This window comes from Engraulis encrasicolus, chromosome 15, assembly GCF_034702125.1.
Source record: "Engraulis encrasicolus isolate BLACKSEA-1 chromosome 15, IST_EnEncr_1.0, whole genome shotgun sequence".
NCBI lineage: Eukaryota > Metazoa > Chordata > Actinopteri > Clupeiformes > Engraulidae > Engraulis > Engraulis encrasicolus.
In genome coordinates, this window is record NC_085871.1 from 7,996,467 (window position 1) to 8,008,966 (window position 12,500).

Below are 12,500 nucleotides of genomic sequence, written 5' to 3' on the forward strand. Positions count from 1 at the left end.
AAAAAGAGAGGGATGAAGAGAAAGGGAGACAGGGAAAGGGAGACAGGGTGTGAGAGAGGAGCAACTTTCCATGCAAATCTTAATTCCATTCCCCTTGCTTCCCAAAATGCTTTACAACACTGAACATAATGACTTTGATATTAACATGGTATGAATGGCAATCACTACGTTTACATGGGACTTTAATTCTGAATAAAGCTGAATTCCATTTTGAAAACGTCAGGTAAATACCTCACAATTCGGAATTAAATGAAAGATCAGAGTAAACTCGGCGGAACAATTTAATTCGGAATTATTAATTCAGAATTAAAAAACGTCATGTAAACCTAGTGACTGTGTCTATACACTTGGTAAAACAACAGCCCTGATAATAAAAGCACTTTGAAACTTAACTTGAATTCCTTTTTCCATGGGGTAAAGTTAGCTGCTTAGCCTGCATGTCTAAATTGATGACCACATTGGACTATGTACTACTGTATGTTAACATATTTCATTATGGCTGCGTAAAGCTACATTCACACGTCGCTACTGGTTAGGCCTACTCGCTTCTTGCTCACTCGCTTTCTCACCACTCGCTCATGAAAGATTCACAAAACGTTCCAGCGGGTTTAACTGCCATTGCAAATGCGAGAAGTTAACTGTCAAGAATCCGAACTGTGCATTCCAATGGGTTATTCGCTTACTCGACTCGCCCAAAGTTAAAATATGCTCATCTTGGAATCCGCCCACATTGCATCGCTTGTACCCTCCTCACCTCCTCGCTTCGCTGGAACACATAGATATTCTACTGAATTCACTTGCTGAGCAAGTAACTAGTAGCGATGTGTGTGAAAACAGCTTAAGTGTCTAGGGAGTCTGGCTTTCCCCCCCTTCTTCTTCAGTTCTTATATCCTCCCCCTAATTTCCAACTCATCAAAAAGAAAAATACTGTTAAATATAGGCCTACTGTCAAATTCCAAAGACTTAGAATCCTCCCAGCGTGCTTTAAAGCAAACGCTGTTTACATCGATGCATTTCATGCATGTCATGTTACTAGCATATACAGTGCCCTCCATTATTATTGGCACCCCTGGTTGAGATGTGTTTTTTAGCTTCCAATTATTATTATTTTTCTCTAAATAATATGGGACCTTAATGGGAAAAAAGAGAAAAATCCAACCTTCAATACAAGTGCATTTATTCAGTGGGGAAAAAATCCCACATAAAGAAATAATTATTTGACATCAAATAATGTGTGTCACAATTATTAGCACCCCTGTTGTTAATATTTTGTACAACCCCCTTTTGCCAACAAAACAGCACCTAATCTTCTCCTATAATGTTTCACAAGATGGGAAAAGACAGAAAGAGGGATCTTCAGCCATTCCTCTTTGCAGAATCTCTCTAAATCATCCAGAGACCTGGGTCCTCTCCTCTGTACTCTCCTCTTCAGCTCACCCCACAGGTTCTCAATGGGGTTGAGGTCTGGGGACTGAGATGGCCATGGGAGGAGCTTGATTTTGTGTCTGGTTAACCATTTCTGTGTAGATTTGGCCATATGTTTAGGGTCATTGTCTTGCTGAAAGACCCAGTGACGACCCATCTTCAGCTTTTTGGCAGAGGGCAACAGATTTTGATTTAAAATGTCCTGGTATTTCAAAGCATTCATGATGCCATGCACCCTAACAAGCTTCCCAGGGCCTTTGGAAGCGAAACAGCCCCACAGCATCACTGACCCACCCCCATACTTCACAGTGGGTATGAGGTGCTTTTCAGCATGCGCATCTTTCGTGGCACGCCAGACCCACTTAGAGTGTTTGTTGCCAAAAAGCTCAATCTTGGTCTCATCTGACCAAAGCACACGGTCCCAGTTGAAGCCCCAATACCGCTGGGCGAACTCCAGACGCTTGCGTTTATGATTGTGAGTGAGGAAAGGTTTTCTCCGTGCATGCCTCCCAAACAGCTTGTTGGCGTGTAGACAGCGCCTGATGGTTGATTTGGAGACTTTGTGACCCCAGGAAGCTACCATTTGTTGTAATTCTGTAACAGTGAGCTTTGGAGATCTTTTGATTTCTCTTACCATCCTCCTCACTGTGCGTGGTGGCAAAATAAACTTGGGTCCTCGTCCAGGCTTGTTTACCACTGTTCCAGTTGTTTTGAACTTCTTAATTATTCCTCTCACAGTGGATATGGGCAGCTGCAGTTGAGTGGCAATCTTCTTGTAGCCTCTGCCTGACCTGTGAAGGTCGACGCACATCTGCCTCACTTGTATGCTGTGTTCCTTTGTCTTTCCCATGTTTAAGAGTGGATAAGAGAAATGGCCTTGGTGTCACGTCATATTTATACCCCAGGGAAACAGGAAGTGATGAATTACTAATTAAATGTTCCTACATACTCTGGTAAACTTTGTAAACTACTGTAGAAATGACAGAAATGCTTCAATTATATTTATTTCCTGGAAATTGTTAAGGGTGCCAATAATTGTGGAACAGGTGATTTAATGAAAAATAATTATTTTTTAGTCAGGGATTTTTTTATTTTCTTACAATTCTTTTGAGTTGAAGGCTACATTTTCCTACAATTTTCAGTGTGACAGTATTCTTCTGCAATAAACACTGAATTTATTTTAAGGCTTTTAACACATCTCAACCAGGGGTGCCAATAATTATGGAGGGCACTGTATACTACACTGGACCTGGTGATATATTTACATCAGTTTAATTACAGAAGCACTCCACACTATAACTTCGTTTTTGATATTCGAATGAAATACTACAAGCATTTGGGAAGCATGTGCATTCAATTACAGTTATACGTGCAGTATATGTGAACTTTAACAGGGTGGAAATATGTAAGACAAAAAGCTTTGTTACCTAATATAGGAGAGAAATGTCAGGAGGAATAGCAGGCATGCCAACACGTCTGCCCTCCCCACAATGCCAGACACCTGCAAAAGAGAGAGAGACGCATGCACGCACGCACGCACGTACGCACGCACACACGCACACACATACACACAGTTTTAGTTGGGCTTTTCAGCAAATATTAAAGGCATGAACAGAGTATGAGGGTCCATCATGTATGGGTAGTATTTCAGAAGCACTTCAAGCATAAACATGTCACTTTCAGGTAGAGCTAACAGCACATATGGAGGGGGGAGGTGCTGAGAAATATAGAGGGAATGAGAGACAAAAGAGAGAGAGAAATGGGCAGAGAGAATGGGAACGAGAGAAAGAAAGACATAGGTAGAATGGTAGCGACTGAGAGTGACATAGTGGGTAGAGTAAAAGGTTTACACACTTTACTTGACGCCGGTGTCATACATATGACATAACAGTGTCATAACACAGTCATGCAGGTGCCAATGTCATGTAGATTTTATGACTTTGTCAATAAGTGACATTCGGTTATGGTAAAGACGGCCCTAATAATGTCACCGTCAAACACTGGCACCGTCAAACATGACATTGGCATAATGTTTACGACTCCTGAGAAAAATCATCAAGTCGGCTAAGAGGCAGTACAGGGAAAAAATAGAAAATTACTACAGGGACTCAGATAGCAGGAATATGTGGAAGGGATTAAGGATAATCACTGACAACAAAGACAGAAACACCTGTTCAGATCAAGGCTCTGCCAATCTTGCTGAGGAGCTGAACTCCTTCTATGCCCGGTTTGAATCCAACATTAAGCCTGAAGTTCTGCTAGAGAGTGACTGCTGCCCCATCCAGCTATCTGTGACAGACGTTTACACATCGTTCAAGAAAGTGAATGTTCACAAGGCTCCTGGACCTGACAACATCCCAGGTCGTGTGCTTTAAAGCTTGCGCATCTGAATTAGCTGATGTCTTTACAGATATTTTTAACCTCTCACTACAGCAGTCTGTTGTCCCTGCATGCTTCAAGAGGACTACCATCATCCCAGTCCCTAAAAAATCTACAGTGAGTTGTCTGAATGATTACCGACCAGTAGCTCTTACATCTGTAGCCATGAAGTGCTTTGAGAGGCTTATCAAGATGCATATCACATCATCTATTCTTGTTGCACTTGACCCACTTCAGTTCACCTATAGGTCAAACAGATCAACTGATGACGCCATTGCCCTTGCACTGAACACCGCTCTTACCCATCTTGATCACAGTAACACCTATGTGAGGTTGCTCTTTATCGACTACAGCTCTGCCTTCAACACAATTATTCCATCCAAACTAGTGTTAAAGTTGCAATCTCTAAACCTTAATCCCTCACTCTGCAGCTGGATTCTAAACTTTCTTACCGATAGGCCTCAAGCAGTGCGACTGGGCAAGTTCACCTCCTCCACACTCTGCCTCAGCACCGGCGCGCCCCAGGGATGTGTGCTCAGCCCCCTACTCTATTCCCTTTTCACACGACTGCACAGCCATTCACAATTCCAATACCATCATTAAGTTTGCTGACGACACTACGGTAATTGGCTGCATCACAAATGGAGATGAGTCGGCCTACAGGGCTGAGGTGGCGGCATTGTCAACCTGGTGTGTGGATAACAATCTACTCCTGAATGTCAGCAAAACAAAGGAGTTGATTGTGGATTTCCGGAGGATACAACACCAGCCACACCAGCCAATTTACATCGCTGATACTGCAGTGGAGAGGGTTAAGAGCTATAAATTCCTAGGAGTCAACATCAAGGAGGATCTCAGCTGGTCTCATCACATCAACTGCATCACTAAGACGGCTAGACAGCGACTGTTTTTTCTGAGACGGCTGCACAGATATGGAATGGAGAGTAGGATACTGGCCAACTTCTATCGCTGTACAATAGAAAGCATTTTAACTGGTAATTTCACAGCCTGGTATGGTAACACCACTGCCCAAGATAGGAGAGACCTCCAACGAGTCATCAAATCTGCTCAAAGGACAATCCAATCAGATCTACCCAACATCCAGGATCTTTACAACCAGCGGTGTCTGAGGAGGGCCAAACGAATCATAGCTGATCCGTACCACCCCAGCTACACACACTTCACCCTTCTACCATCTGCCCGGAGATACAGGTGCTTACGTGCTCACACCAGCCGACTCAGGGACAGCTTCTTCCCTCAATGTATCAGACTGTTGAATACAAAATCACCAACATAGGAAGAAATCCACTCATAACATCTCCAACCTGCCATTTTTTCAACTTTTTAAATATATATTTTTTCCTACTTTTTATTTATTTTTTATTTTTTTTCCTTTTTAACATTCTTTTTAACCTTTTTTTGGGACTCCTAGAGCAGGGAAGCTTTTCATTGTATATATATGTTTCATATATATACACATGACAAATAAAATATCTTGTATCTTGTATCTTCTTGTGTGTGTGTGTGTGTGTGTGTGTGTGTGTGTGTGTGTGTGTGTGTGTGTGTGTGTGTGTGTGTGTGTGTGTGTGTGTGTGTGTGAGTGTGAGTGTGAGTGTGAGAGAGAGAGAGAGAGAGAGAGAGAGAGAGAGAGAGAGAGAGAGAGAGAGAGAAGATGGTGAGGCATAAATCCAGGCTTTAGGTCACTGCCTTGACGCATGAAGTCCTGGAATGAAGGTGGACAGCATGACTGAATAGCAAGCAGTCCTGCAACCCAGTCCTTGAATCCTCCAGCCTAACAGTACAGTCACGCAGAGACCCTGACAAACAGCCAGCCCCTTCTCTTCTTCTCTCCTTGTCCTTATGCCATCAGATGGGGATGTGCAATACATCGAATTTTCATTGCTATATCGATTTTGCCGTCAAATAACATAAAACTTCAAAAAATTGTGTGGAAACAATTTTTGTTCTGCTGTTACACTACATGCAATACATTCCCTTCCACGTGAGCCACTGCGAGTGCAGCAGACTTGGAGCTTGCCAAACCTACAATGAGGCAGAGCACCACTGTGTTTCTATATGGCTCTCCACTCACACTGCTAAATGGAGGGAAGATTGTGAATTGTTTGGCACAAGAGAGCAGGGATCTGAGGGCACATTTCTTGATAGTGCAGCTAAAAAGCATTTTTGCGAGACTAAACGGAATGAACGCCCAGCCGAGAATACAGAAGTATAACTCACACAAAATATATCTTTTCTTTTAAAAAAACCTGTTATTTTTGACTCTGCTGCTGAACTATCTTCCTCCCTCTCACTCATATAGGCAACTCGGCATCCTTGACTGCTCAATATACTTTGTTATGTTGGTTATACATCTCTATAATAATCTTAAAAATAAAACAACACAATGATATATACACATAACACCTTTGTATAATGTTGGCAAATGTAAAAAAAAAAAAAAAAAGCAAATGAATTCATTTTAAAGAATCTTGGGGTGTATCGAACCATGGGTTAAAATTTGTGATGTGAACCGAATCGTGAGTTGAGCGTTTCATCGTTACAGCCCTAGTGCGTAAACTAGTGTGTAAACATCCCTTTTACGCAGTGAAAGCACAGCACTCCTCCAACAGAGAGGGTGGACCGACCTAACAGATGTTTTATTGATGATGGAGCACAGTGGAGAGAGGACAGCTGTGGATAATATAGAGAGTAAAGACCACAGAGGGGGGGGAGAGCGAGAGAGAGACTGACAGAATGACAGGCCGAAAGATAGAGAGAAAGAAAGGTTCTGTCCTCTATCCGTCCTCTCTCTTTATCTCTCAATCACCCACACATCTAACTGCTTTCTCCTTTATTTTCATCCCCCTCTCCTCCATCCCTCTGTCATCCCCTGCTCTTGGCTTAATTCTGTGACCATATCCCTCCCCTGCATGTTTTGAAATATCAGTACAGCGCAGACGTCCTTCCAGAAGGTTTTAGGCAGAGCAGGCCCTGAGGGGAAACACTGTGTGACAGATACACCCAGCACCCAGAGAGCACTGCACAGCATAGCATCTGGACCTGATTACATAGTGTTCAAATGGGGTGTGTGTGTGTGTGTGTGTGTGTGTGTGTGTGTGTGTGTGTGTGTGTGTGTGTGTGTGTGTGTGTGTGTGTGTGTGTGTGTGTGTGTGTGTGTGCGTGCGTGTGCGTGTGCGTGTGAGTGTGTGTGTGTGTGTGTGATGTGTGTCTAGGGGCCTCCACTAACTCCACAGGGGGATTTTCCCCAATCCACTCTTACCTCCAAGACCCAACTCCACCCCATACACACACAAGCATGCACGCAAACATACTGTACACACACAGACACACACATACACACACACACACACACAGGCCAAGTGTGACATTGTTATTGGATGATTGTGATATGTTGGGTGGTTGAGTGGTAATTGCATATTGGCTCCAGTCTGAAAACACAGGAAGAAAAGGCCGTTGACGAAGGAAATTACCCAACTCAACTGGAATTCTACTAAGAGGCATTTTATTGGGCCCCTATGTCCATCAAAGAAGCCACACAGCCACACATCAAAAGTGTGATTGCATTCACACATCCAAACCACACACGCACGCACGCACACACACACACACACTCACACAGACACACACACACGATAATCATGCACAATCTCCTCAGCGTCAATGTAATGTTGGTTTGTGTCCTTTCCCTATCTCAGCATAAATCAATATTCATTTCAGACATTCAATTTGTCTTTTGCATATTCTCTTTTCAGTCTCCTTCTAAACTCAGCTACTTCAGCTACTTCCATCTGGCTCACGCTTTAGGTTCCCATCAGTCAAGACCAACAGATTTAGGCTTTCATTTGTCCCTAGTGCCATCTCCCTGTCAAATTCACATCCCCCTGATTGAGTTCTTGACCTGATCCCTGGTGTTGTTTATGGTATTTCATTGTATGATGATGTTCTTATTTTATTTATTCATGATGTGTTTTTATATTTTTTTATAACCATATTTATGGTAATTTTAACCTTTTATTGACCAATGCACTTTATGTCTGTCCTGTGGTATATGTTGTTGCTGTCTATATGTGCTTATGACTTGCTGCACACCTAATCACCCCTTTTGGGGACAAAAAAGTTGAAGTTAAACCATATTTCATCTCTCTTTTCAGTAACATCAATGTTCAATCTCTCTCTCTCTCTCTCTCTCTCTCTCTCTCTCTCTAGAACAGAGCACAGGAGGGCCACAGAACGTCATCACCACACATGCCTGGTTGTCTCCTCTGTCAATGGAGGCCTTTGAGCATGGGAACAGGAGTGTCTTTCACAGGGATGTGCATGGCCACCATGCTGGCCCGGGGGAATGGAGAGGAGGGCTCTCCAAAACATCCCCAATATCACCTTGTCCAGGGGGAGGACAGCTGCAGCTGCAGAGTGGTGACTTTTTAACCCTTGTCTATCGCTAAGGAATGATAAACCCATTTCTCTCTACTTTTCTCCCTCACAAACATTTTCAGAACAATCTGACACAGACAGGCACTTCCACATAGATATAATGTCTCTCTCTAACCACCCCCACGCACGCACGCACGCACACACACACACGCTCACTCACTCACTCACTCACTCACTCACTCACTCACTCACTCACTCACTCACTCACTCACTCATATTCTAAAATAGGGAAGCAGCTGGACACACGCTTACAAATTTTGAATGAGAGAAAATGAGTCGTTTTCTCCTCCACTCTGTACAGTATTTACCAGGCCAGCTGTTTGCATGCCACTCTACGTTGTGATATGAGATTGCTTGTCCACCAAAATTAGACTAGCTCTCTCTCTCTCTCAGGATAAATGAAATGAGCTCCAGCTGGTCCCCTGTGCTAATGATGTAACCTGTTTATTCTGACTTGGCTGATGATCCTCTCTCTCTCTCTCTCTCTCTCTCTCTCTCTGAGTGAAAGTATAAGTATGCACACGTGCCCTCAACCATAACACAGAGCTTGTTAAATACACACCCAACAAAACAAAATACTTCCAAGCCGCCACCACTACCTACAGCCTCAGCAATGTGACTCCTGTGCCAACTCCTGCCATGCCAAGTGCCCCTCCATGTGCCAATCACCACCACCTGGAGTCTCCATGCACCACTTACAGCAACATCTGCTGGATCTGTCATTAAACTAACGCATGACCTCAACCGAAACGCAGCACAGCCATCCACACACTAGTAGAACAAAATCAGTATGCAGGTCGAGGGCTCGTGGATATAAGGATGGCGGATGGGGGCTGTGGGCGCAGTCAGTCTCCTGCATCACCAGATATACGCAACAGCTGAAAAGGGCAGTCAGCCAGGCAGGCAGCCAGGCAGGGCTGTCACTATGAGCGAGGGCATGAGGATATGAGAGTCCTCGTGGAGCCTGCTGCTGGAAGAGAGATTTACATCTGCAGCCAGCCGTAACCCCAGCACACAGGGATGCTTGGCATTCCATGGAAGGGCTGGTGTGCAAACCTCGGCACAGCATTCCAGTTTTCCTGCAGGATCACTCTACACTGCATTTGTACCACAGAATCGGGTCTCATCTCCTCTCCCGATCCGCTCTCCTCTCCACCTCTCCTTCCCCACCAACCTCCCCATTCCACTCCTCTGCAACTCCCTCTTCCCCACCACTTTCCTCTGCTCTCCTCCTTTATTACCTAATCTCCTCTCCTCTCCTTTCCTCTCCCATTACCACAATAACAAGAACTTCATTATATTTATTCTCACTCACCCCCCTAGAAATCATGCACGACTCGGTACTCAACTCTACTGTTCATTAGGGTGACTATTATGTAGAACATAATGCTGCCTAATGTGACCATAAAATGCTAATTTGGTTGGACTATGGCATACAATTGCGCATATATGGAACCACGCCGTTAACACTTCATTTATGTGCTTCATGGTCATCTGTGGTTAAAAGCAGTTTATGAATAGTTTATGGTCATTTTTCCCTAGATAACTGGAAATGCTAATGCTTAAGGCAAAGCAGTCACTCAGAGTCACATAGCTGTTGCTGCTTTCATCTGTCTCTTCATCTGTTTTCTTTCCATGTGTGTCTCTTCCTCACTCCCTCTCTCTCTCTCTCTCTCTCTCTCGTCACTGTATCCGTCACTCCAGAAGACGGACAAGGGATGAGGCAGATTCACCCAACTCGCTGCAGTGTTCTTCAGTGAAAAAAAAATCAATAAAAAGAAAACGTGACAGCTGTCATATTAGAATGCCTCGAGGCGTCTCCGCCAAACAGCCAGTGGCAGCTGATTGAAGGAGGAGAAGGAGACTGTGGCGGAGGAAGAGAACGGCACGTTCCAGTCATTAAATACAAGCAGGAGCAGTGAGGAGAAATTTCATATTGAGCAGAGAAGACTGTGTCTTATCATAAACATTTGTTCCCAGTATTTCTTAGTACAAGGGTATAATACGCATACAAACTGTTTGTGATTGTGTGAAGAGCACATATGTTTTTGTGGGTTTATGTTTGTGCATTACATGTGTATGTAAGAGTGTTTACATTTCTACAGCATAATGCTTATACATTGTACTTCATATGTTTGAACATTTGTATGCTAATGCCTGTGTGTGTGAGTCCATGCACATGTCAGTATATGTGTACATTGTACATGTTTCTACATTTGTATGTTAATAATGTGTGTGTGTGTGTGAGAGAGAGAGCGAGAGAGAGATAGAGATAGAGAGAGAGCGAGAGAGAGATAGAGAGAGATAGAGAGAGAGCGAGAGAGAGATAGAGAGAGAGAGAGAGAGAGAGCGAGAGAGAGATAGATAGAGAGAGAGAGCGAGGGAGAGATAGAGAGAGAGAGAGAGAGAGAGATAGAGAGAGAGAGAGAGAGAGAGAGAGAGAGAGAGAGCGAGAGAGCGAGAGAGAGAGAGAGAGAGAGAGAGAGAGAGAGAGAGAGAGAGAGAGAGAGCATACGCATGCGCTCAGACATACACCACACCGATCAGGAGGACCTGTGGACCACCAAGCAAATGCTGGTGTTTAATTATTTGGTGTGTGTGTATGTGTGTATACAGTATGTGAACTCACGGCCTCTGTGTGGATGGGGTGTACAGCGAAGAGGAGGGCGGTGAGGAAGGCCAGGCGTCGGTCCTCAAACACGCAGCACTCGCAGGTGTGCAGGAGCATGGCCGTCACCGCACAGTGCAGACACACGTTCACCACGTGGAAGTGGAACGGCTCCATGCCGCCCAGCAGGATGTTCAACCTGCACAACACACAGTAACAGACGATTAACAAACTGTTAACGTTATCGTCCTTACTATGATAATCAGGGTGGCTCCTCGCTACTGCTCTACCTCCTCTTCGTCTTTGTAATCATCATCATCATCATCATCATCGTCCCTTTGAAGATACTTTTCTGATGTGTCTTTCTTTAAGAACAGTTCCTGTAAGAGAGCCCATCTACAGCAGTGTGAAGGCTCAATGACTTCTACAGGGATGACAAATGATGATGCGGGCGGTTGGATGAGGATACAGATTCCTGGATATTCACTCCCCCGACTCTACACGGACTAATCCTACATGCTGAGAGATCAAATCCCAATCCCAAGACCAAGTATTAACTGTTAGACCACACTTTCCCTCTTACTCACTGACATGGACACTTTTTTCTCAAGACTTACTGCAAAGGTAATCCAGTGGAGCGAGAATAAAAATGGTGTGGCAGGGATGAACATCAGAAGGAGGAGCCTTTATATCATCGGGATTAGCATTACCAGGGATATCTCGGCACACAGTCTGCAGTGCTGGGCTGGGAACACCTCTTTAGAACATCACTCCACTAAACTGAATTAGGCTGAATTGGTCCAGACAGATTTAAATGACACTCTCTCTTATTCACTCTCCCCTCCTTAGATTCATGGAGAAGGGATGGGGAGTGGGCGTCTTGCTGCAAGAATGTATGCTCTACTCGCTATAATTCATCCCATCATAATAGCCCCATCTAAATCAAAGTCCCATCTAAAGAGCTTTTCTAATTAAGCTACATGCAGCAGTCGACACAGGTGAAAACCACTCTGATAATGAAGATGCAAAAAGGCTGCCTTTGTTTCAGTAAAAAAGAAGAATCTCCTGACAGAATATAGATCATCAGCGTCAACTCCTCTGTCTTGCAAAGGGGAGATCTGAAGGATGTTCAATCTTAAACAAGTTTCCCCTTGAGAGCATTAATCAAACACATTCTCTCTGTCTCTAGGGAGTTAAATATGAGAATGGGGGAGGGGAATCCTGTCTTGCAGCAACAGCAAGAGCAGTAGGTCTGCTCTAAGCACAAGGTCAGGGCTGTCTGGTGGCCATATTTCACGCCCGTGATTGCTGTGAAAGGTGGCCTGGCGCTGAGTGAGAGAGCATTAAAATCCCTCCCTGTGTGTGTGTGTGTGTGTGTGTGTGTGTGTGTGTGTGTGTGTGTGCGTGCGTGCGTGCGTGCGTGCGTGCGTGCGTGCGTGCGTGCGTGTGTGTGTGTGTGTGTGTGTGTGTGTGTGTGTGCATTAAAAGTCCCCCCTGAGCGTCGCTCACCAGGACCACAGGGATTAGCTGATTGGTTCGAAGCGTTCCGTCACGCAGATGTGCAGATAGGCAGGTTAATGTGTTCCTGTCTAAAGGGACGAGTGGAGTGAGCAGTGCGCGCGTGTGTGTGTGT

General features: G+C 44.4%; 1 protein-coding gene across 2 annotated transcripts in view; it reads right to left on the reverse strand.

Annotated features, from left to right (window-relative positions):
• Positions 1–12,500, reverse strand: part of tmtc1 (transmembrane O-mannosyltransferase targeting cadherins 1) — a 93,158-nt gene that overhangs the window by 77,426 nt on the left and 3,232 nt on the right. For both annotated transcript variants that reach the window (XM_063216944.1, XM_063216943.1), the window contains exons 2-3: positions 10,889–11,066; positions 2,853–2,926 (exon numbers count right to left, since the gene is read on the reverse strand). In XM_063216944.1, the coding sequence (XP_063073014.1) occupies positions 2,853–2,926; positions 10,889–11,066 (252 nt within the window). The remainder of the gene's footprint in view (positions 1–2,852; positions 2,927–10,888; positions 11,067–12,500) is intronic.